The sequence below is a fragment of the Haliotis cracherodii genome, unplaced genomic scaffold (assembly GCF_022045235.1).
Source record: "Haliotis cracherodii isolate W230 unplaced genomic scaffold, xgHalCrac1.p SCAF_16, whole genome shotgun sequence".
Taxonomy (NCBI): Eukaryota; Metazoa; Mollusca; class Gastropoda; order Lepetellida; family Haliotidae; genus Haliotis; species Haliotis cracherodii.
The window spans coordinates 26,049,568-26,076,558 of NW_027266271.1; the positions used below are offsets into that span (position 1 = coordinate 26,049,568).

At 40.4% G+C, this 26,991-nt stretch overlaps 1 protein-coding gene across 6 annotated transcripts in view; it reads right to left on the reverse strand.

The window, feature by feature from the left end:
- The window catches only part of LOC139464010 (NGFI-A-binding protein 1-like), a 129,121-nt gene that overhangs the window by 12,210 nt on the left and 89,920 nt on the right, over positions 1 to 26,991 (reverse strand). For all 6 annotated transcript variants that reach the window (XM_071245520.1, XM_071245521.1, XM_071245519.1 and 3 more), the window contains 4 exons: positions 20,696 to 20,812; positions 4,577 to 4,714; positions 1,986 to 2,230; positions 1,393 to 1,599 (listed from right to left, as the gene is read on the reverse strand). In XM_071245520.1, coding sequence (XP_071101621.1) covers positions 1,393 to 1,599; positions 1,986 to 2,230; positions 4,577 to 4,714; positions 20,696 to 20,812 — 707 coding nt within the window. The remainder of the gene's footprint in view (positions 1 to 1,392; positions 1,600 to 1,985; positions 2,231 to 4,576; positions 4,715 to 20,695; positions 20,813 to 26,991) is intronic.

The window sequence follows — 26,991 nt, forward strand, 5'->3', positions numbered from 1 at the left end:
AAGGTTAACAGTCACATTTCCATCTCATCCTACTGGGTACCCATCCACTGCTCTCTGAACAGACATGATTCAATGTCTACTATTTTGTTACCATTCAGGCAATTTAGGGGAGTCTTTTTTTTGCCATGGTGCCTTAAACTAATAATTCCCAACTCCTTCCAATTCCCCCAACCTTCATGAATACATAGGTAGTTGAATATCTGTAGTGAGCAAGTGATTATGGTTTTACGCCGTTTTTAGCAATATTCCAGCAATATCACAGTGGGGGATACCAGAAATGGGCTTCACACATTGTACCATGTGGATAATCAAACCCGGGTCTTCACCATGACGAGCAAACACTTTAACCACTAGGCTACCCCACAGCCCCAGAATATCTGAAGACATGACAATCATTTCTTCTTGTAAATATCATCAGGTAATGAAGAAGTCTCTCAAACCAGGGATTCATCAAGGATTCTAACCTAAACTAAGTATCCCTCACAGGAAAATTGGGGAAAACAATTGCTATTTTGTTCAAAATTGAGATTTCTTAAAAGTTCTTACTTCCTTAACTCTGAGGTAGTTTAACATTGCATATTGAGATTCTATTCAATTCAAAAATAGGAAACTAAGCATTAAAACCACTTATTTATTTGTCACTTTTTTATTGGTCCTGTTATCTGTGAGATACAAGTTACCTCTACAAAGCTATAACATTAGTTATTGATTATGTATATATAATCATGAATTGATAATTTCATTATTGCAATTTGGGACTTATTAATGACATTTGCTGCAGATTCGGGTCAAATACCAGCCTCTGAGGAGGTTTAGGTAAATCCCTAAACCTATATCAACTCAAAGATCTGCAGTCATTAATATTACATTTTAATAACAGCAGTGTTTACATGGAGAGGCCTTGACCGCCCAAATCGACAGAAATAAACATGTGAAACAGATGGAAGATCTTGCTTTAAAAGAATGACACTGAACAAATAAACATTGGTGTAATTTGAACAAGATGCAAGAAAAGACTCCTGAAGCCATATATGCCATGCTTTTTGCCAGTTTGAATTGAGAAAACATTAAAATTACACAGAATGTCTTTAATTAATTATGCTAAATGGTAAAGTAAGCACATTATAAACTTGGTGTTATCAACATCCCCAAATGAAGTTGGAGAAAACACCATCCCATCAGTGCTGTTTAACATCCACTGTTTCATTTTTTCCAAGACAAATGGCAATAAATCACATTTTTTAAAACCTCATTAAACAGACTTCAAGAAAATTTGTTCAAAAACATGGCAAGTCTTTCTGTCATTAAATTTCGAGGAATTGCCAATTGCAAATACTGGTCAACTTTATCCAACATAATCAATAATCATGCACCAGTTACTCAAGAACTCACTTGTATTTCACGATTAATCTGTTTCTTCATATTGAGTTCTTTAGCATCAAAGGGAGGTAACTCCTTAGAGAGTTGAGCAGCAGCCTCTGCTATGGACTGAATTTGACTCTCAACGAGGACGGGTGTAGGCAAGGGGGACGAGGAATGTTGACTTGTTTGCAGGGGATAACCGCACATGTTTAAACTAAGGTCGTCTTGGAGACCGCTCTGAAATAAATATAGGATTAACTAATTAACAGGCCCTGATTTATTAACGAAACATAACTAGTACCAAAATACTTGTTGACGAGAATTGTAAGTAAAACGAGTGAGTGACTTGTCTTTCTGCTATAGCCAGCAAGTGAACAGGTGTGTCACTGCAATCTAGGTAATAAAATCTTGGCCAGGCAAACCAGTGGTTGATAGCATGAACAACAACCCATACCGTTATTGTGCTGACAACCTAGAAACATAACCAGGGCAAACCGAGATTCAAACCCCAAATTTCCAATTACAATCTTTGCACAGAAAATTTTGGTGCCTTAGATGACTAGACAGCTTGTACCCCCATCTAAATCTGAAGCAAGACACAGGTGAGTGTATTGGTGACTTACCATTGTGACAGGTATATCCTTCATGTCGCTCTGTGGCGACCCAGAGGAAGGGCTGGGGGCATCGGGGGCAGGCGCAGCTGGGCTGACACTCCGGGGGTTGGGCTGGGGGTTCCATGTCGGGGCGTTCACCACAGATGTAGGGGGTGTGGAATGAATGTAGCCGAGGTTCTGGTCTCGCACCACCGCTGTAATACTCCCGGGGGCGGGGCTCGAAGACTGCGTGGTACCTGGTCCCTGGAATGCACCTGTACAAGGGAGAGTTAGTGAGTGAGTTGGGTTTAATGATGCTTTGAACACGATATCAGCGACAGGAAATAGTCTCCATATTACTTTCATATAGATGTTGGGAAATTCAAGCACTTTTCAAGGATTCTTGGTTTAACAAAATACTTGACAAACCTGTTTTCAAATAAATTTCAAGCACTGCGAGGGTTAACTCACATGGGAATAACTCACATGGGAATAACCCACAGTCAACAACTTGTGGGAATATTTTCTGTTATACTACATGTATTTGATATATATAGAATACGAGCTCCCGTGTAAAAACAATTTTATGAAACAAGTGAATAGTTCTGGTATTTGACGAGCAAAAGCAAGTCAGATACCAGAACTGTTAACAAGTTACATAAAATTGGTATTACATATTTTCTGTTATACTATTTGATATATATAGAATACTAAATGAGCTCCTGTGTAAAACCAATTTTACGAAACGAGTGAATAATTCTGGTATTTGACGAGCTAAAGAGAGTCAGATACCAGAACTGTTATCGAGTTACATAAAATTGGTATGACATGGGAGTGAGTTTAGTATTTTATTTATTACTTGCAATTTATAACTTTTTTAGAATTTTTAGAATGAACAGGCAGACACTTAGACGATCCACGGCATAGTCCAATTGAGTTTAACAGAATAATACTTCAAATACGTCAAATGTGGACACATATTAATTTAATACCATACAACAGCCCACCTTTAGAATCCAGGCGTTCATTCCACAAAGTCATCGTAGCCCTAAGGTTATCGTAACTCACATACTTTAACAGAAACTTACAACTGTCGCTGTGCTACAATACGATCATCTTGTGGAACGGGACCTGCACCACAAAGATGACAATCACATCACAATTTTGCAAGATCCACCAGCGAAACAATGCAATGTGACGTCAGCCTAGCAACGGTGTTGCTAGGGTCATTGAGCGTGCATAAACTCCTCTCAGTGATCTATCATCTCCTCACGCAATGTCGTTGAATAAGCCAAGCGATGTTGAGAGCTTTCAATGTTTGTTAGCGTAACTTGTTCCCGCAGTACATAAGCACGTGCTTTGGTATAACACAATGTGGAATACAGCTGTATGTTTATTAAACAGGTTATCTCTTCATGGGCAAGTAATAAACACATGGACCTTTTCTATAAATTAAATGCAAGCTATCCAAGGATTTCAAGTAGAATTCAAACACTTTATCCTGCAACTACAAAACAGAGAATGTACACAGAAACCTCCTAAGTTCAAGTACTTGTCAAGTCAATCCGATACTGCAGCCATCTAACTTGAGTGTAAGGGCACACATTGGACTTTATAATAAATCTCAGTTGTCCAGCATGAATACCGGAGTCTGCTTCATGTGACACAAAACTGACTGACTGACTGACTGGCTGATCGACAAAACTGACTGACTGACTGGCTGATCGACAAAACTGACTGACTGACTGGCTGATCGACAAAACTGACTGACTGACGGACAAAATTGACTGACTGATCGACAAAACTGACAGACAAAACTGACTGACTGACTGACTGATCGACAAAACTGACTGACTGACGGACAAAACTGACTGACTGATCGACAAAACTGACGGACAAAACTGACTGACTGACTGGCTGATCGACAAAACTGACTGACTGACTGGCTGATCGACAAAACTGACTGACTGACGGACAAAATTGACTGACTGATCGACAAAACTGACGGACAAAACTGACTGACTGACTGACTGATCGACAAAACTGACTGACTGACGGACAAAATTGACTGACTGATCGACAAAACTGACGGACAAAACTGACTGACTGACTGACTGATCGACAAAACTGACTGACTGACGGACAAAAGTGACTGACTGATCGACAAAACTGACGGACAAAACTGACTGACTGACTGACTGATCGACAAAACTGACTGACTGACGGACAAAATTGACTGACTGATCGACAAAACTGACGGACAAAACTGACTGACTGACTGACTGACTGACTGACTGATCGACAAAACTGACTGACTGACGGACAAAACTGACTGACTGACATGCTATCACATGGGTCATTACTAACTAGAGTTACCTTCTCTTGATTTATTTGAGGTAAAGTTTCAACCTATTGCAACAGATATCGTGTGGTTTGTGATTTATCAATTTCAATTCTGTCAATATTGTCTGCGCTAATGGAGGTAGACATGAAGTACAGCATGCATAATTTTGCGTTAATCCTCCACATGGATGTATATCGCTATTGCTGTTGCTGTTTATCCCTGCATAATCACAAAAATTATTGAAGTCAATTCTAAATTAATTTTGTGCGAGTCTTACCTGGATTGGCTACCCATTCCTGTAGTGCCTTCTGAAGGCGTCGGACATGGAGAGGTTTGGACGCCATTCCCACCAAGGCCATAATCTCCAGGAATTCCTCCTCCCCGGCCTCACACAGCTGCTGTACATCATCGCCACCTGGTGACAAAATGAATATCTATAATAAATATAATATATATAATATTTATCTTGAAATTGCATGCAGTATGTTGCGAGTTGCCACATCACATTGGGGTCAAATCAGTCAAATTTCTAATTGTAACAGAGACTGTGTTGTGGCCTAGTGGTTAAAGCGTTCGCTCATCATGCTGAAGACCCGGGTTCAATTATCTACATGGGTAAAAGGTGTGAAGCCCATTTCTGTGGCCCCTGCTCTGATACAGCTAGAATATTGCTAAAAGGGTGTAAAACCACACTCACTCACTTACTCTATTCGTACCAAAGTGAGAGAGTGAATGTTGTGTTACGTCAAAGTCAAAAGATATTCCAGCTGTATCGTGGCAGCCTTTAAATCAAGTCTGGCTCAGGAAAACCAATGGTTGATGGCATGAGCACCATGACAAATTTGGGAATGTTGAAATACTAGAGGGGAAACCAGTGGCCCAGTTGTGTAAGACGTTGCAATTTTATGTGCAGAGATGCTTCCCTTGTGCATGCAATAACCCTTCGAATTATCAAATTCCGGTTTGCCCCAATAATGTTTCTAGGTTTGTCAGCACCATATCCGTGCATGTGGGTTTCACCAAAGTGGTAAACGTCTGAGACCTGCGTCACTTTGGGCTTAGCTCTCACATTAAGTTGACACACTGGGATATAACAGGAATACTGTTAAAAGCGGTGATAAACCCAACAGACTCATTTGAATACTAGACTTTAAGTGGTCATTGTAAGTACTACAAACAAACAGTTGTGCGGTACAGATCCCAAGATATCATCAGGGAGTGATTGTTGACTTCCCGATAGGGACGTTAATTTACAGTAAGTGACAGCTACAGATTGTACACCACTGCTCCAATGTCACCATCCAGACAGCCTACAATCACATCCTATTTGAGTCCATTCTTCCAACAATCATGTGGATCATGGGATCTGCCTCACATTCCCCAGAAGATAATCCTAAGATGCAGTAGCAAAGAAAGAGAGTAATAACCCTTGGCCACTAAACATTTTGACACTTACACTTTTTACTTTGATGATTGTCAAATTACAGCATGTAAAAAAGCTGTCGATGTCACTGCGTGCATCAAGCCCCAGAACCACCATTTACCTTCACTAATGCTAACCCAAACTAATGCATCTTTAGGACAATCAGTAGACCGCAAATGTCAACATTATAACATACCCTAAATACCCTAGGCTGCACTTGACATAACCATAGGAATCCATTGTGAAGTGTTTGTTCTTAAAGGGAGACTGCTCCCTCCCCGGTCTGGTGCCCAGCCTCGTTGTTGTACTTAGTACCACGGGTGGCCCTGGGCAGCAAATAAAGGGGGTTTCTCTCGTGTTCGAGCTCTCTCATATTATCCCTATCTTGTGTCAAACCTCTCCAATACCGACCCCCCTCTCACATGTTCAACCTCTCATATTAACCCTTTCTCTCATGTTCAACCTCTCATATTAACCCTTTCTCTCATGTTCAACCTTTCATATTAACCCTTTCTCTCATGTTCAACCTCTCATATTAACCCCCTCTCTAGTGTCAAACCTCTCTCATATTAACCCTTTCTCTCATGTTCAACATCTCATATTAACCCCCTCTCTAGTGTCAAACCTCTCTCATATTAACCCTTTCTCTCATGTTCAACATCTCATATTAACCCCCTCTTTAGTGTCAAACCTCTCTCATATTAACCCTTTCTCTCATGTTCAATGTTTCATGTTAACCCCCCCTCTTGTGTTCAATGTTTCATAATAACCCCCCTCTCGTGTTCAACCTCTCATATAAACACCCTCTCTCATGTTCAACCTCTCATGCCAACTGTTCAGCAGAAAACAAAGAACACGAACTTCTAAGAGGGTGTAGGCTTTGATTTATCTAAAGAAGAATTAAATTTGACATTCTGAATTAAAACATGTGGAGTTAAAACACCTAAACATGACTCTTTCTGAATATAATGACATATCTTTTTGACTGCAGCAAGTTTGAATACAACAGCACTCAACAATGGCAAATCAAAAGCTAGTGTGCAGAAAAAAGAAGACATTTTTAATGTACTTTCAAAGAAAATTCCTCATGCTTTCTAACAACCTTTTCAAAAATATTAATAGGAATTCTTTGTATTCTACAGACAAGTAGCAGTTAGAGGCAAAACTGTATAATATGTCTAGAAATGGCTGTCAAAATGAAGGAGGCAATAAACTAATGTTACAGAAACTTGTCAATCTCTTCAGATTTCCATTGACTTTCATCTTATTTCTGTGTAGGAAACATAATTTTGACAAAATGTTGGAGATATCTTGGGGTGACAGATTGAGTGAGCCGATTCTTATGTCACTGTAAGCCATATTCCTGCACTATCAAGACAGGGGCCACCAGAAATTGGCACATCACAAATCAGTGACATAATTGGGGTTTAGATGCAATTATTATGACCAATGCGACAACAACAAAAATGACAGTGATTAATGGCACAGCTTGTTTTATCACAGATCAGGAAGTGCCTTTTTCAGTTGACATCCAGTTCACTTTTCACTACCGCATTAAATGTTTAAAAACATTTTTTCTGAAAATGGAAATAATATGAATGGGTATGTGGGTACACATAGAGTGAAACTGATGTCTGCTGTACAGAAATAATATGACACAAGTAGGGTAACGGCTCAAGTTGACAAAGTTTTGTCAAGGAAGCATATACGTATATGATGTGGGAATGGTAGAGTGGAGTAGGGCCCTATTAATGTATTCCATACTCTGGTACTTAAGAGATGAATTATGGGTGATATATTTCAATATAAAACAAAGGAGTGACAAATGATGTGACATCTGGATTTCATGTTTGTGCCCTATTGTTCGTGGAAGTTTAATGGTGTAACATCAGTTACTCCTGATGTGCCTGTTTGTGGCTATTCTTTGTGATGGACTGGGCACAAAAGGGTAGAATGCAGAACATGGCACTAAATGGGTTGCAGTGTGTCTTAACGACAATAAGGTCTGTCATATGACCTCGGTGATCTCGGCCACACCACAATCATGGTGAGACCTGACTAGGCGTAACGATAGTGCTAAGAAAGTGTTGTAGAGTTTTGAAACAACAACTAAATTAATATTAACTAAACTCCATTAACTTCTTATACTGTTACGTTGAGGCAAAGAATCTGTTCAATTAAGTTGTTTGTTTGTTGTTTAATGCCACACTCAGCAATATTCCAGCTATATGACAGCGGTCTGTAAATAATCGAGTCTGGACCAGACAATCCAGTGACTGACATTATGAGCATCGATCCATGCAATTGGGATATGATGACACACATCAATGAAGTCAGCAAGCCTGACGACCTGATCCTGTTAGTCGGCTTCTACAACAAGCATAGTTGCCTTTTATCCAAATTAAGTAAGCAAATGTTGTTTTATGCTCAATAGACAGATAAGTGGTTAACAGCATGAGTGACATTCCATGCCTACAGGACATGAGACAATCGCCGGATGTAAACAAGTCACACAGGTATGATGTGGCCGGTGATCAAACCATCCCCTTTCTGCTCTCAGGGCAGATGCTGTATCCACTTGACCCAGACGTGACACAGCTGACATTTCTTAGCATTCACCTGTTACAACCAGTTGATATAGATAAATGCTCACATTACTGACGACCGGTTTGTCTGCTCCAGACTCAAACACCTCTCAGGATGTAATAATAGCTTTGAATAGTATTCCAGCTCATCATGACGTTTCAGCTGAACGTGGGAGGAAAGCCTGAAGTGATGCATGTCTTAGACGTTTACAACTTCGGAGAAACCCACGAGAATGTGTATGGTGCTGACAAACCCAGAAACAGTCGGGGTGAATTGGGATTCAAACTCCCGATCATAGGTTTCTGGCATGCCCAGGGGACCATATTGCAGAAACAAAACAAATACAATATTCATAACTCTCCAATCGTTAAAGTCTACACAAGCATTGAGAACACTGGACAAGGAACACATGAAACTAGATGGAGGACAATTTCTCTTGGTGATTTCAAGACCACTTGGCCCTAACTCACTGTGTGTATTGTCTCTCTGCTACTTCTATAATAACTCTTCTATCATTATTATCAATGATTTGGGTAATGGGGTACCAGAACTCCAGATAACTTTTGGAGCAATTGAATTTTTACTCGAAGGTTCCTATTTTAATTGGGTTGTTACATTTTTCATTGAGTAACCAATATTTTTTCACTCATCTATTCATCACTCTATTGGGTTTTTCCCAAAATAACCTAGCATTTTGAGATTTCCCCCAAAATGTAATAATGTTTTAGATGTATATAAGTGTTCTAACTAAAGGCTTGACTCAGAAAGTAAATTAGCCCGTAACTGTGTTTCGGAAATTAGCTCTGTTGTATGTATGCTGGAAAAGCTTCTTTGGGTATTTACGAGTGCTGTTTTTATACATTTGAGTTTTTCATTTAATGCATGCGTTTCTGTATGCAAGTTAATTGAAGGTAATTGGGTTTTGAATATTTTGGGGGGGTATTTCATGCAGATACGCTGCTTGTCTGTAGCTCTGAGGTAGCCTTGTGGATAGTGTGTCAGTTTGCTACTCTGCAGACCAGAGTTTGATTCTCACAGGGGTAAAATGTGTGAAGTCCATATTGTGATCAGAGGGATGTATTGTTAAGTGTCGTACAAATTCACACTGAATCCTTGTGCCAAACCTACTTAATATTTTTATTTACAGATCCTAAAATCATTATAATAAATATACTAATAAATTTGAAATAGTTTAGAATAACAGACTATGGCCATTAACATTGGAAACCACTTCATTGTTTGTCTTTTGACACCATCATTTGCAGAGGCTTAAAAGTTTACTTACAAACTTCCAAGATCCAAGGAGCCAAACTCCTCATCAATAATCTACATCACAAAAACACTTACATTACATAAAAAGCTTAACACATAGTTCTTAAATAACACATATCTTAACAACACAATCCTAACTTGAAGCCTACTTTATAGAAAGAATTAGACGATTGAACAGGCCATGCTGTTTAAGTCAGTTTAAACATCCTTGATCGTTTGTGCTGAACACAAAAATAGCTCATCTCTTGATCTCATTGTCAGGTCTTCGTGGCATACATTTCCCCTGTTAAAAATTTGAAAGCCAGTTAAATTTTCCACAATCATTTTATGATAAAATTCAAACTATAACCTGGAAGAGGTCATAAACATGTTTCCACTGCCTCGCCATAAAACATCACCATCACTCCATGGCCAATTATAAATGAAAGAACATTTCCAATCTTATTTTTCCCTCTTGGAACAGCTAAACATCGCGTTTGTTTAAATTAAACAATTTCAAGTACTGTGTTTTACAGTTAACAAAATGTTAATTTCTCAAAGATGACAATGCAGCGCGGATAGAGCTGAAAATGTCATCGTGCTCTGATAACCAAGCTAAAAATATTAAACTTATGACGAGAGAATGAATGTGCAGAAGCACAGAAATTAATCTACGCTAATCCTAATATTTCTTGTAATTTACAGGGCCAAACCTTCACATTCCAGGCCCATGTGACGCAGCTATATACCAGTAATGAATTTATGCATATGCATCAAAAAGTTGATGTTGGATGGAAAAAGAGGACCCAGTTGATAGGCTGAAAGTGGAAGCAAAAACCAGGCTTTCCATGTTTTACAACATGTCACTGTGATCTTCGCCTAATAGGAACTGAAAATTTCATTTCAAATCAAGCTGAGGGAATTTGAAAATCATCACAACGGAACCAAGTGTTCTTCATTAAAGTCAAAATTTCCAAATGTGTCAAAAAACACTTGTAAAACACTGCACTTTAAGTGAAGATGATGAATTTGAGGAAAAACCTGCAATTACAAATTCGCAAAATGGCTGCACAGGAGATGTGCAGAGCATGTGCACAAGGCCCCATATAAAACGCCCCTTCACGTAATGCACTGCGCCTTATGACATCTAGAAAAATCTCAACTTAGAAACAATTCCATTTAACAAAACATAACTTCATTGATCTAGTCGAGGTCATTTCATGAAAGGGAAGTGAACTAATTGAATCCCGCTTTCGTTGTTATAGTGAGGCAGCCTGTATTACATAAGAGTCTGCCTGCATTTATCATGCACGATTCCGGACCGACAGCTTGCAACATAAAAAGACCTCTTAGATTCTGGCACCATCTCGTATCCAGCTCATAACTATTTTGCTAGGGACCTCCATCTTTTTCCCCACCTTTTTAAATTTTTTCATCCCATTTCCAAACCAGGCAGCATTTTGATGCAGCTGTAACAAGAACGCATTTGCGGAACGCTGCGTCACTGTTCGGCAGTAAAACGTCAACAAATCCTCAGCAGCACGCAGTGATATTTTCAGGGTGAAATCATTAATCAAACAAACTATTAGTTTCAGTCCAGATTATTATTTCAAGGTAACTTTAAATAATTCCATTAAATCATCTCTCTTTGAAAAGTTTTCAAGGAATTTTATTACAAGTATTGATGGGTCAATATTTCTCCAGTAAAACTTCAGAAAATATTACACTGAAGCAGAAAATACTATACTGATTTATAAGATATCTCCCCAAAAGGCCATTACGAGTGGAAAAAGAAAACAAGATATTTATTTTCTCTACCTAATCTCCCGTACTTAGCTTAGCTTGAAAAAATATGATATTGAAAATGTGATCTGTTACAGTATTCTCCGGAACAAATATTCTGCTTAGGTTTTTTCCGAAATGAGATGTAATGTTTTTATCAAAGCATCACGTTAGTTCTACGAGGCTTAACACATTAAAGGGCCATAATATCAAATAGTCTTGTGTTGTTATTTAAAGGTTTTAATCTTACGATCAAAAATAGAGTTTTTGAAGCACAGGATACACCGAGTGACACAAGCTTCCAGTCATCACGTGAAATTCTCTTCTTCTTTTTTTTCACATTTTCAACTGAAATTTTCATAAGCAACCAAACCAAATCTCATATGCTACACTCTGAGATACTTACAGTTTTTAGCATGGGAACAATCATATAGGAATTAACTGTGGAGAATTTTGCATTCGTATTTATTTCTGTAATACATTTTTCATGAGCATCTTTGAATGTTAAATCTATAAGTTAGTAGGTATCCTGGTTTTGAACTGGGAAACGTGACATTGTTCTTGGAACATATTGAAATCTTATTTTCTAAGACATGTGAATTGTTCATTACTTCCAGGTGTGTTTGTTGTGGGTTTAGACTAATAGTGTTGTGCAAAATGTGGAAAAGCATTTGCACCTACACAAATGGATAAAAACGTCGTGCAAACATGCTAAACACTGTTGCAGGATTTCTTCAAATATGAGGATTTTGTTGACATTAATAAATCAAACAGTTTTCATTGCAAGACATCAGCACTAACTTAATGCTTACTGAAGATAATGTCATTGAACAAATTATTTAAAAGGCAGTAAAGACTTCGCAGAACACCTCCAAGACATAGTCACCATCATAATGTTGTATTCTAAAACATAAATCCACAAATAATATTAAATTAATTTTACAGAGCTATCTAACACCCACTTTCTTTCCACCATCTTTTGTAAAGATGTCAACATTTGGTAGCATCAAGAAGAGGGGCTAGCCATTGCTGTTGTTCTGTCAGGGAACTATCAGTAACTGAGGAAATAACTTGTTTCCACCTTCTCATGTTTTTACACAGTCCCCATATTGTGTCTCCATCTTGTTTTTTTGCACATTGTAGGGTCAGCCAGCCAAACACAACAGCGACTCCGACATTTTGAAAATAAACAACTACACTGTGGAATGTGGCTGCTAATTTCTGCAAGGGTAATTTGAAATGAGGTCATCCAGGCCCATTTTAAAGGATATAGTGAGTGAGTTAGGGGTTGAATGTCGCTTTGAACATTATTACAGTTACCATGGTTACCATATTTCCTCTATTAAGGACTGAATCCAAGGGTAAGATTTGAAAAAGTGGGTGAGTTGTGGGTTAAACATAACTACAAAGGGGAATACAGTTACCATGGCTACCATGTAGCACCTCCCCATCCTCCCTAAAGCACCTCCCCACGAGTCCATCCCCCTCTTCTATGCATCATGTGACTAATTTGAATCAATAAAACTGTTGAAATTATCAAGGAAACAATTTTCAAACTAATAAGTTTTCTGAAGTAAAAAAACATGACCATACAACATTAATCAACTCTCTCCTCAATCTTAGGTATTATTGCAAAATAATGTTTAAATTATCTTAATTATCATTTTTTCTGTTTTTTTATCAAGCATATAGGCATGATCAGTAAACCAATTTGTCAACAAGCCTATGATAAGGACGGTTACCTCCAACATAAAACATGTTCATCCATGTTAACTGCACTTTTTTCAGTTTCCAATTTATAATATATTAAACACTTACGACAGAGCTGTCTTTAACATTCTTGATGACTTTTACAACTGACTGTGAAGTAAGAGCATCAAACTGTGGTCCCAATACATCCCAGGATGCACCATGTAGTCGTCTTCATTAAATATGCAGAGATTTTTTAAAATGAAATGTCAATATTATCAGTGAAATTATATTGTAATCTATCTATCTCCGCCAAAAAAATGAAAAGAAAACAAAGTCCCTCGAGACTCAATTTACAATTTACCCTTAAGCTAAAATACAATGACATTCACCTGAGATCATAAAACTGTTTTTTCAGGGGTAGAAAGTCACCGAGGACACAGTTCAAGAATTACATAGCAAGAAATCAGGATGATCCTCAGTGAATTAAATCAGCTTAATATCCTACAAGGAAACAAAAAACGTTTTCCTTTTCCTTGAGGGTTGCGCTGTAGGAGTGGTTCATTTCACACAACAACGACCGATCAGAAGTAAATATGACAAGCTATTCACTTGACACCCACAAATACCACAATAAATGCGACTTATTCAGAAGGGATCAAGTAAACTAGGGTTTAAAATCGAAGTGGCTGTGTCAGAGAAAACAGCCATTCCATGTAAATGTCAGTTTATAAAACTTTCATCCTTCATAATATCAGACACTTGCTCTTACATGTGCAGACCCAGATGGGGAGGGGTTTAGGGCTGGTTCGAGTCCAAGTTTACGACCCGACATCCGAACCACTATTAACTGAGCCTAATCCGGTACCTGTTGTAGGTCTCAAAAACTGGGTACAAAATGTTGATTTGGAATTCTTTACTTGTTCCCTAGCAAAAATTAGACACACATATATAACAATCTGATCATGCATACACTCAAGTTGAATGATGTTTTATCTTTATTCAAACTTTAATAAAGTTTAAAAATATAAAAGCAATACATGAGTCAGAAGGAAATGTGAACAATGGCGACTTGTATTGTAACCATGGAGTTTTATTGTCATTTAACAATATATCAGATGATTAACCATGGGTCCAGGTAGTCCTGTGGTCCCCGGGTCCTAATCAGGACCCACCCAACCAGAGTACCAAGTCCCAGCCCTTCGGGGTACTACCTCCTTTTTGAAGCATATTGATCATGGTGACACATACAAAATACTGCCACGGTACTGTAGCTCACCCGTATATATATATAGCCAACAGTTTAAGACAGAGACAGAGAAGCCATTTAAAAATTGTGGTTGTCAGCATTGCTACTTTAATATCTTTTGCATAAAAAATTTACAAACCAGTGATTAGCTATTCTTGGTGTTTCTAAATCTGTAAGAATGAATTGTAGACAAGTTTTTGCAATGCACAAGTTTCTTAACACAAAGCTTCAACTTTGAAGGAATTTGAGAAAATCAAATGACAGTCAAATATTTAATAGAATCAAATGAAACATATGTTTTGAGCCTCACTAAATATTTGATTTCTTGGTACACCATGAGCTGACCATCTCACCTCTGTCCCTTTAAATCTTTTAAACACGCTTTTTGGGGTGATTATAGAAACAAATTATTTCTTCACTTAATTTGAGAAACAGGGCTCCAACATTTCAAGACATGAGCAAGCTTGGTGTGGGAGTCAGTGCATGTGTTAAATGCATTATCATGATTTAATCTTGGGTCGGGAAAAAACCCACACATGTATATGAAAGTTGAGCATATCTCATCTTGTGTGCAGGTTCATTCCACCAATGTGGGGTTATCTACCAGAGTGAGTGAGAAAGTGAGTGAGTGAGTGAGTGAGTGAGTGAGTGAGTGGGTGAGTGGGTGAGTGGGGCGAGTGAGTGAGGTGAGGTGAGGTGAAATTGGGTTTAACGTCGCGTCCAAGATTATTGCACTTATATAGCGACGTGCATGCACGTGTGTGTGTGTGGCTGCTTGTACTAGTCTGGACTGATGCCGATTTATAGTGCTAGCTCACTGAGATACCATGCCGCAGTTTAACATGAATACCCCACTCAGACACAGTATACTGACTCCGAGCCGACCAGTCCTTGTTTTAGCCCCTTTAAGCCGAGCGCCAGACAGGGTAACAACAAGTACCATCTTTTAACGTCTTTTGGTATGACGTGGCCGGGGATCGGACCCCGCTCTACCACTAGACCACGGAGGCGGCGGTTGAGTGAGTGAGTGAGTGGGGTGAGTGAGTGAGTGAGTCTGGTGAAACCTACAATCACAGGTATGCTGTTGACAAAGAAACATAATCAGGACGAATCTGGGATCAGAACATGTGATAATAAGTTTTTGGCACAAGTAGGGATGCACTTCTGCATACAAAGACACGAGAATTCCTCTAATCACACTGATGAGCAGATAATCAGTGTTTAAAACATATAAGATAGCACAGAAACTATTTCAAAACATTTATTTCATTCTGTACACAGAAAAAGCCCAGTGCCAAGTAGGCAGATAGCATCAGGTGTTTTTGGTATTTCCACTGAAGCGTTTGGTAATGTGTAAGGAATTGGTTGGAACAACAGCAACCAACAACCAACAACCATCAACAAAAACACAATCACTGCGACCTGCCATATTATTGGCTCACCCAAACCTCAGTTTAGATACCATCAACCAAAAGAGAGACCGCCAACTTTTCCAATAGATTGCTGGGACACACATTTTCTATTTTTCGTTTCATGGCCCGCCACCCCTACTGAAAAGCAGCCAGTCCAAGAAATAAATTAAACATAAAACTTTTTATTTTTATTATGTCTCTATTCAATAAAAAATGTTATACATGGATTCCATGTCTACATCACTAACAGTGATTCATATTATAAGCAGTGACCCACAACACATGCATGCACGCATGCACACACGCACGCACACACACACACAGTGTTATATATAACCATATAACTATTCATTTTTCTCATGTAAAGGGGACAGAGCCTTCTCAGGAGTAAATATATACTTCTGAGAAGGCTCTCACTTTATAGGAGAATTGAATTGGCCAAAGACTACCTATGATACATTTGATCAATCCATGTTTAAATAGATGATAGTTTGTATGATTTTTGTAGTTGTAGAATTTCATTTATATAATCAACAGTTGGTGGAGTCTCAAATATTAAAATATATTTGAAGAGTATTATCTTATTTTCGGAATTTGCAAAAACTTAAAAAGTGTTGCCTCAGTTATTTCCTGGTGAATCAGCTTGTTGTAGGGGGCAGGCCCCAGATACAGCAGCTTTACGCTCTGGAGCAACCATCAGCATGGTACGGTGCTTACGAAAGTCAAAAAAGGAAAGTAATATTTCAGATATGGATTGCTTTTTCATTCTTTGAATGGTAATGTTGATGCCATGCTCATACCGTGTACGACATCAAGAAGACATTTATACTCCATTGCTTGGAACCATTTTTGCAAATCTAGATTTACCGAAAATTAAAAACATGGAGGAGAAAACCTACAAGCATCTGTGATTATCACTTCACCCATGTTCACCAGAGCACAACAAACAAATCAATCTTTCAGCAACGTTTTAAAGTGTTTAAAAGTTGGAGGATTCAAAGAACTGCGAAAAAGACTGTTAAAAGTTACTGTTATCCCATAAACACTTTACACTGAAATCATTTTACATGCTTAAAGCCGAAATGCAAACCACTCAATGAATTCATCCTTATCATGATCATCAAGTCCATGTAGGGTCACAGCAACTGATTTGGCTTCAAGTGTCTATATTGCAGATCTTTGAGACCCGTGAAGATCCGGGGTAGAATAGGCCTTCAGCAACCCATGCTTGCCGTAAAAGGCGACTATGCTTGTCGTAAGAGGCGAATAACGGGATCAGGTGGTCATGCTCGCTGACTTGGTTGAAACATGTCATCGATCCATATTGCGTGGATTGATGCTTGTGATATCGACCACTAGATTTTCTGGCCCAGACTTGATAATTTACAGACCGCTGTGATATAGCGGGAATATTGCTGAGTGCGGCATTTAACAACAAACCAACCAAACCAAGCAGATCTCTGACGAACGCAGTACAATATATATAACAATAAATCCTGTATTCTTGACACTGCAGCAAAAGCATTTCTCTTTTCCTAATATTTCTCAAAAAGAAAATTATCAGAAGCGTAATTAGCAATGCTGTTGATCCAAGGAGCCAAGATTACTAAATCTTAATTTAAACGGTGACCTGATCAGTGACAGAATCCATGTTGGCCATGTCGCAAGCATGACATCGTAAGTCGCAAGCAACTGTCAGTCTCCTTTAATTGGACTGAGTAATCATGATACTTACTTCCATGGGAACATGGGACCGACAATAAAGTTGGGATCAATAAATTCTTACACAGATGGTCCCACAGATTAGCTTCTTTGTGTCCCAGGGGAACTACTGCGAAACATACACTTCAGCAATCCTTGATATGAAACCCTCCCTCATGTCGGATGAAATATGACAATTTCCCATTAAAATGTTCTTCTACTGTACCACTGCAACAGATTGCAACGATTCACTTTGAAACTAACATTATGAAACAATGTGACACGTGCAATATTACACTTTTGTTACGTCATGCAAAAAAGTGCATCGTGAGGTTGCAAGATAATGTCACACTGCTTCGCTATCGACTCTTGACACTGCAAGGTAAGACGACACTGCGTGCAATGCATCATGACACTGTCACACAACAAAGGTTCCAGGTGTAAGAGCAGTTCAACTTGTCTCCTCCATCATCCATCACTGTCAAAGGCCTATGTGGTTTCCCCATGTTCTACCGGTGAAATATTTGACTTACCCTCTATATGATACCCTGTATACAAAAAGTAACATTGGTTCATGTTACACACATTGTAACATTGTCTTAAGTTATACACAATGTAACATTACATCAAGATGTACACAAGAAACAAATGTTACATGATATACACAATGTAACATTGCTTCATGATATACACAATGTACCAATGTTACAAGATATAGACCATGTAACATTGCTTCATGATATACACAATGTACCAATGTTACAAGATATAGACAAGGTAACACTGCTACATGATATACACAATGTAACACTGCTGTGATATACACAATGCAACGTTTTACATGATATACACAATGTAACACTGCTACATGATATACACAATGGAACACTGCTACATGATATACACTATGTAACACTGCTACATGATATACACAATTTAATACTGCAACATGATATACACAATGTACCACTGCTACATGATATACACAATGTAACACTGCTACATGATATACACAATGTAACACTGCTTCATGTGGACCCAGTGTAACACTGCTTCATGTGGACCCAGTGTAACACTGCTACATGTGGACCCAGTGTAACACTGCTACATGTGGACCAAGTGTAACACTGCTACATGTGGACCCAGTGTAACACTGCTTCATGTGGACCCAGTGTAACACTGCTACACATGGACCCAGTGTAACACTGCTACATGTGGACCAAGTGTAACACTGCTACATGTGGACCCAGTGTAACACTGCTTCATGTGGACCCAGTGTAACACTGCTTCATGTGGACCCAGTTTAACACTGCTTCATGTGGACCCAGTGTAACACTGCTTCATGTGGACCCAGTGTAACACTGCTTCATGTGGACCCAGTGTAACACTGCTACACGTGGACCCAGTGTAACATTGATATAGGATGTGACAGAGTATCCTCTTCATACTGTAACATCGTCTCAGCACAAAGAACTGTGGCTACGCCTAGGTAAAAGTGGAATCATCTTCTCTGAACTCCCCAGCTCACTCAGTGAAGCCAAGTCATTTCCAGCTCAAATGAACACAGGCATTGGACGTTCTTCTTAAAACCCCTTCTTTACAATTTCAACCTATTTTTCATTTTATGGAAATAAAGTGACTGAAGATGGATGGACAGAGCTACGGAGGCAGGAATGAAATCAAAGAATTAATCAATGTTTGCATCTTGGTATTATTTGCAATCTTGGCTTTTTTTCACATTTGGCATATTTGCGGAAATAGAAAATCTTTACTAAATGTGGCCTGCATTCACACGCTGCCAGCAATGTAAAGTATGTACGATAACAGACACTATCCATACCCAACACACACTGACGACTTTACAATGGTGAAACGGAGACATCGTTACTTATTTGTTATCAAGATTAGAAGTAACAAGAGTCATCAGAAGATGACAAATCCCGCCGGCCCCACAAATTACTTTAAGTCAAACTTGATGAGATAATTTCTATCTAATCTGTCTGTCCATATACATGAGTAGTTATTGAGCTAACAAACAATACCATGGAATTGGGATTGGAACTTTGTATTTCTATGTCAGTACACACCAAAATGAACTGAGTCTAATTCAAACTTGTTGCCATGGAAATGGAAATAGAAAAAAATATAAATTCTAAATATCCCTCAATAGCAAAAGGCACCAGTTGACAACCTGGTCTTTGTGTGTGCACAGTTTCATGAAAGAATACCTATTAATTTTAGAGATATGGTCTGGACAAACACTATGAACAGAGTCAAACCCAAACTAGTTTCCATGGAAACAGGAGAAAATCAAATTTTGAAAATTCCTAAATAGCAAAAGACACCACTTCAGTCCTTGGTTAATACATGTACCAGGTTTGGATGAAAAAAGTCTTTCATGGTTTTCAAGTCGTGCCCTGGAAATGAAATACACCATCTCCTTATGAGGGTAAGTCCAAATTGTTTCCATAGAAATCAATAAAAAATTATAATGCAAACAATCGGCAAATAGCAAAAGGCACCACTTCAGGATCTGTTTGATATATCTGCCAATTTTTGTAGAAAAATATACAAAAAAATTTCATTTGTGCTCCTGAAACAAAATGATTACAGACAATCGGACAGATGGACTGACCGACGAGGCGTTGACTATTCCCCCCGCATTATAAGCTGTGGGATAAAAAGTGATCTTTTTTCCACATTGCTTGTCTTTTGATCAGTTTGCCTTGTGTACGTAAATTCAAAGCCATTTCCTGGTATTAAAACTTCAATGTGATAAAAGAAATCATGTGACTTAAGAAAACACTTAACGTGCATAGTTTCATAACTGAAACGTACCAATAGAATGTATCGCTTTTGAAAAAACATTAATGCAGTACTACGTAAGAAATCTCAGAATCTAAACTGTAACAAATTTGAATGTCTACATATGATATTTCAGCAAAATATTCTTCATTTAACAAAAAGAGATCGTAAATATTGACAATGACGTTGTTGGTTCCGAAAAAGAATTAATCCTCTTGGTGCCAATGTATATAGGATATCAGAAAAGCACCTTCGCAAAATTTCAGACTGTTGATTCTAGACGTCATTTCAAGTGAACTTGAAACATGTTGTGGCATCATATTCAAAGATGAACAAAATTTCCATCTTTTGTATTCATGTGAATAAAAATATGAATCAATCACACCCAAAAACTGCTGACCCTTGCTGTAGGCTTAGGAAACAAACATGAATGGAGGCGAAAGTGTGATATGCAAATGACATGCAAATTGTTGACGGACAAGCGTTTCGACCACTCACCTTGCGCTATGAATGTGTCGTAATACTGTAGTAGGTTTGCCCGCTGTAGCACCCGATATAGCTGCCATTCTGAGGCATTTGAAGGTTGCGTGGTTGCCATAGCAACCGAAAAGTTCCCTGAAATATCCAAGAAAGAAGTCACTTTAGGCTGAGCACAAATTTGGGAGTGATGTGGATCAGCATACATGGAGGCTGATTCTGCGAGTACGGAAACACATTTTAACGGTAGGAGTGTAGAATAAATTGCTGGTGTGGTTGGCGACTGTGACGGTGTGCCAAGCATTGACTGCGGCCTGTCCCCCGTCATCAAAGTGAGGGAGCGGCGCCGGACGGAGGAATGACACGGTGACGTGCCTCCCTACCGATCTAATGCCGGTGACAGCCTAGTGGGGCCCGGCTCCCCCACGGCCTGGCATCCCAGGGTAAACACGTGGCCAGTTGGCGACACACACAGGAATGCAAGCCACAAAGAGAGACACACACACTAGCTGGCTTCCTGACAAAGCTTTAAGAAAGTTCAAACAAAAACAGCCTGCCTTCTCCCCTCCAGATTAGTTGCCAAATACCCAGGCGTACCTCCACAGGGGTCGGCCCGAGCCCCCACTGCTCATACATAGACCCCTAGTCATGTCGCTGCAAGAGCTAGGGCTGGGCAGTCGGACAGGCCCCTTGACCAACAGGGAAGAAGCGTCACCATGGACTTCATCGTTAGCTTTGTAAATCACTTGTCCTAATTACTTTCAGCTTAGGCGACAGCAAATTAAATGCAAGATTTTCAAGCAAATATTTTTAAAAAGAAAGTCAGGTACCATGTCGATTCTGTATAAAGCTATGGCAATACTCATTTGCTTATTGCCGGCTACAGAAAGTCGACTTGAAATTTCATGTTTTGTGTGATATTGTATTAATAATTTGATGACACATCCTGATTTAAAAGTGTGGTTGGACAAGGACTTATCTTTGAAGCTATATTTTCAAGTTTTAAAAAATATGCATTATAGTTTCATTGCAATGAAGTTTATTTGTAAAATTACCTGAAGTGGATCCAACACAAGACACCTTTCTGGACAGAAATTTTTTTTTTGAAAAAAACCCAACCCATATGAGCACTAATTCCACTTCTAAGGACAAGTTCCGTAACACGCAAACAAAAATACAAGTATCATATTTTATCAAATAAGGTATTTTTACAGAGTGCAGGTATTATGGATTTATTAAAAAAATACTGCAGAACAGGACTTTGATATTTTGATTCAAATTACAAACATTTCTCGTTTACTTTGATGAAATGTTTCATAAAGTGAAAGGAAAAAATCTACTTCAAAATTCTTTCCTTGAATGCTGATTAACAACTGTCAGGCTTCCCTGGTTAAAAAAACAATTCAAATTATCTTGAAAAGGAAAAACAAATACCATTGCCATGGATACTGAATAAATATTGATGACTCAGAGCTAAAAATATAGTCACCATGTTTAAGGTCCCTGATACTAAGGTCCCAGCTAACCATTCCAGCAATTGGTAAATGACATAACTGCTTGCAAATAGGAAACACTAGCATTATCAGAACTGTTTTTCCAATTCTGAACATCAGGACTAATCTAAATATTGAAAATATGCTTCAAAATTTTAACTATTCAGTAGCATGATTAAGTATTTTTAATCTTGGAAGTAAATGGGCCCATGTTATCATTTCTTTTAAATCTCTCAGCCACTCAAATGTCAGTTAAACCTTGTGCAACTCTAATTGAGGAGGAGACAAAAAGGATGAAAGTTGTTAGGTTTATAATGAGCATTTCTCTGTTTATGTTAAATGACTCCCAAATTTCCATAAATTATGTATTTTATATGCATATTTATTTATCTGTGAACATATGTGAGATAACCCTTATTATACCATATATGTTTAACTGTGTATATAGCACAGATAAATCTTCCTTATCTAGGCCAAAACTAATTAGTTTTTGACAATTGATGAGAATAATGGCATTCAAATAGCTGTTAAATATGTGTAAGGCATTTTAACAGCGAAATTCTTCACGTAATAAGGGTTGAATGCTATTCATTGGCATTGAGGCGGTTATAGGACGAGAGAAGTAGGTAGGGGAGGGAGGTTGCCCAAACTCTCTAAGGACGGGGGTGGGGTAGGTAGGGGAGGGAGGTTGCCCTAACTCACTTAGGATAGGGGTGGGGTAGGTAAGGGATGGAGGCTGGCCTAACTCACTAAGGACGGGGGTGGGGTAGGTAAGGGAGGGAGGCTGGCCTAACTCACTTGGGATGGGGCAGGGGTAGGTAAGGGAGAGAGGCTGGCCTAACTCACTTAGGATGGGGTAGGGGTAGGTAAGGGAGAGAGGCTGGCCTAACTCACTAAGGACGGGGGTGGGGTAGGTAAGGGAGAGAGGCTGGCCTAACTCACTTAGGATGGGGTAGGGGTAGGTAAGGGAGAGAGGCTGGCCTAACTCACTTAGGATGGGGGTGGGGTAGGTAAGGGAGAGAGGCTGGCCTAACTCACTTAGGATGGGGTAGGGGTAGGTAAGGGAGAGAGGCTGGCCTAACTCACTTAGGATGGGGGTGGGGTAGGTAAGGGAGAGAGGCTGGCCTAACTCACTTAGGATGGGGCAGGGGTAGGTAAGGGAGAGAGGCTGGCCTAACTCACTTAGCATGGGGCAGGGGTAGGTAAGGGAGGGAGGCTGGCCTAACTCACTTAGGACGGGGGTGGGGTAGGTAAGGGAGGGAGGCTGGCCTAACTCACTTAGGATGGGGCAGGGGTAGGTAAGGGAGAGAGGCTGGCCTAACTCACTTAGCATGGGGCAGGGGTAGGTAAGGGAGAGAGGCTGGCCTAACTCACTTAGGATGGGGTAGGGGTAGGTAAGGGAGAGAGGCTGGCCTAACTCACTTAGGATAGGGCAGGGGTAGGTAAGGGAGGGAGGTTGGCCTAACTCACTTAGGATGGGGGTGGGGTAGGTAAGGGAGGGAGGTTGGCCTAACTCACTTAGGATGGGGGTGGGGTAGGTAAGGGAGAGAGGCTGGCCTAACTTACTAAGGACGGGGATGGGGTAGGTAAGGGAGGGAGGCTGGCCTAACTCACTTAGGATGGGGCAGGGGTAGGTAGGGGAGGGAGGTTGGCCTAACTCACTTAGGATGGGGGTGGGGTAGGTAAGGGAGGGAGGTTGGCCTAACTCACTTAGGACGGGGGTGGGGTAGGTAAGGGAGGGAGGCTGGCCTAACTCACTTAGGATGGGGGTGGGGTAGGTAAGGGAGGGAGGTTGGCCTAACTCACTTAGGATAGGGGTGGGGTAGGTAAGGGAGGGAGGCTGGCCTAACTCACTTAGCATGGGGCAGGGGTAGGTAAGGGAGGGAGGTTGGCCTAACTCACTTAGCATGGGGCAGGGGTAGGTAAGGGAGAGAGGCTGGCCTAACTCACTTAGCATGGGGCAGGGGTAGGTAAGGGAGAGAGGCTGGCCTAACTCACTTAGGATGGGGTAGGGGTAGGTAAGGGAGAGAGGCTGGCCTAACTCACTTAGGATAGGGCAGGGGTAGGTAAGGGAGAGAGGCTGGCCTAACTCACTAAGGATGGGGGTGGGGTAGGTAAGGGAGGGAGGCTGGCCTAACTCACTTAGGATGGGGGTGGGGTAGGTAGGGGAGGGAGGCTGGCCTAACTCACTTGGGATGGGGCAGGGGTAGGTAGGGGAGGGAGGTTGGCCTAACTCACTTAGGATGGGGCAGGGGTAGGTAGGGGAGGGAGGCTGGCCTAACTCACTTGGGATGGGGCAGGGGTAGGTAGGGGAGGGAGGCTGGCCTAACTCACTAAGGATGGGGGTGGGGTAGGTAAGGGAGGGAGGCTGGCCTAACTCACTTGGGATGGGGCAGGGGTAGGTAAGGGAGGGAGGCTGGCCTAACTCACTTGGGATGGGGCAGGGGTAGGTAGGGGAGTGATGTTGGCCTCTCACTAAGGACGGGTTGAGGGGTAGGGGTTGTGTTAGAAATGTTGTAACTTTCTAGGGTGGACATATTGGGATTGGAATGGGTTATAGAATGGGGCTTGGGCTGGGAAGGGGCAGGGAGAATGAGGGTGGGTACATAGGGATGGGCCTGGGTGATAGGTTGGGCTGGGCTGGGCTGTGGGAGGCAGAATGTCATAACCTCTTACAGGGGAACGCAGTGTGTCATCACTGAGGGCTGGGGTGGTCTCTGGGGCTGATGGCGATGGTCGATGGTCGTAGGAAGGAGGAAGATCTTTAGATCTTCGTCTTCTTGGAGATGGTGTGGGTGTAGATGAAAACTGAGCATGCACAGATATTCATGAGATAAGTATTGTTTAGGGTGTGCTGTAACGAATACATGCCCAAATACCTCCGTCTATTGCCCTAGAGGTGGGACTTCTTCTACAGACGCCTGCGCTGCTCGGAAGCCCTTGGGGAAGAGCACAAACATCTGACTGTTCTCTGATGATATCAGTTCTCCATGACCTCAGGTTGTGATGTCACCAAGTGTTTAAGGTTTAAGATTTGATTATATAATAAAGTCAGTACCCTGCCACCATGTTTAAGTCTGGAGCAGCTACACCATCACAGACGGACGCCCCTTCAACACCCAGCCTGCTTATACAGCTGAACAGGAACTCGACAAGCAGAGCAAGTACAGAGGTTGGAAAGGGATAATGCTAGTCATATAAGCCCTAAATCTAAGACAGTGAGTAAGTGATTATTGTTTTGTACCACTTTCAGGAATATTCCAGCAATATCACAGCAGGGGACATCAGATATGGGCTTTACACAATGTACCCATGTAGGGAATCGGACCTGGGTCTTCGGCGTGACGACCAATCGTTTTAACCACTAGGCTACCCCACCAAATCGAAGACAGACTCATGTGCAAAACAAAGTTTTCCTAAAGTACATCCAGATCAGCATACAACAAGTATGGAGCCAAACTGAGGCCATTCAAATCTACTAGCTAATGTCATGTTGTTTATCATAACAAAACATTGCAACCAATTTCCTTAAAATGATCAGTGACCCACAGAATACTGTACTGTCACTTGTCTATAGTTTCTGTCGTTAACTTCCTGGTCAGATAAATATAAATTGTTCTTCATCCACTGACAGAACTTTCTGTGAAAGAAAGTGACTTCATCAAGTTTGTAGCCAAACAAGTCACTGGGAACCATGATAGGACTCGCTGGTTGTACGTTACCTTGGAGACTTGGTGCTGCGTTTGGAGTGAGTGAGTGAGTGAGTGAGTGAGTGAGTGAGTGAGTGAGTGAGTGAGTGAGTTGGATTTAACACTGCTTTGAACAGTATTCCAGTTACATCACGGTGAGTCAGCTTAATGTGGGAGGAAAGCCTGAAGTGATACAGGTCTCAGATGTTTACCCACGAGCACGGACATGGTGCTGACAAACCTTGAAACATAATTCGGAGAAGTGGGATTCGAACCCACAACTGTGAGTTCCAGAGCCTCAGACGACTGGGCAACCGGCTGTCTCAGCAGCTTCTGAACACATAGGTCTGACAATGGAGGGGGGGGGGGGGAGGGAGAGAGAGTGAGTTAGTTTAGGGATAGATAGATGATAGAGGTTTGCAGGGTAGACGTGGAGGTTATGATGACAGAATGTAGGTGTTGAGGGTGGTCGAAACTAATGGTAGACGTTGAGGTTAAAATAAAGAATGGGAAATTAATATATGTTTAGATTTTAATGATAAAGTATGGGTGTGTTTGTGTGTCTGAAATGGCGAGTGTTGGAGGCAGGCATACAGTGACTGTACAGAATCTGTTCAATTAAGTTGTTTGTTTGTTGTTTAAAGCCACACTCGGCAATATTCCAGCTATATGATGGAGGTCTGTAAAATAATCGAGTCTGGACCAGACAATCCAGTGATTGACATCATGAGCATCGATCCACGCAATTGGGATCGAAGACATGTATCAACCAAGTCAGCAAGCCTGACCATCCGATCCCGTTAGTCGCCTTTTACGACAAGCATAGTCGCCTCTAATGGCAAGTATAACTGTGTTAGAGATACACCACTGTCCCACCTTGGAGTGAGTGACGCGTGACAGCTGAAACGTCACAACCCTGTACCCTTCCTATAAATCTTGCAGTATGACAACACCAATGAAACACTTCTGTAATTGTGTTCATGCCTAGCTTTCGTCCCATCACTGCCAACTCATAAAAATGGCTTCCGGGAAGATTTTCCACACACTAGAATTACACTTGTGGATTATAAATGATATAACTATGAACCATACAAGTAAACAGTCCACAGTTAATCAATTCATTTTGAAAAAAATT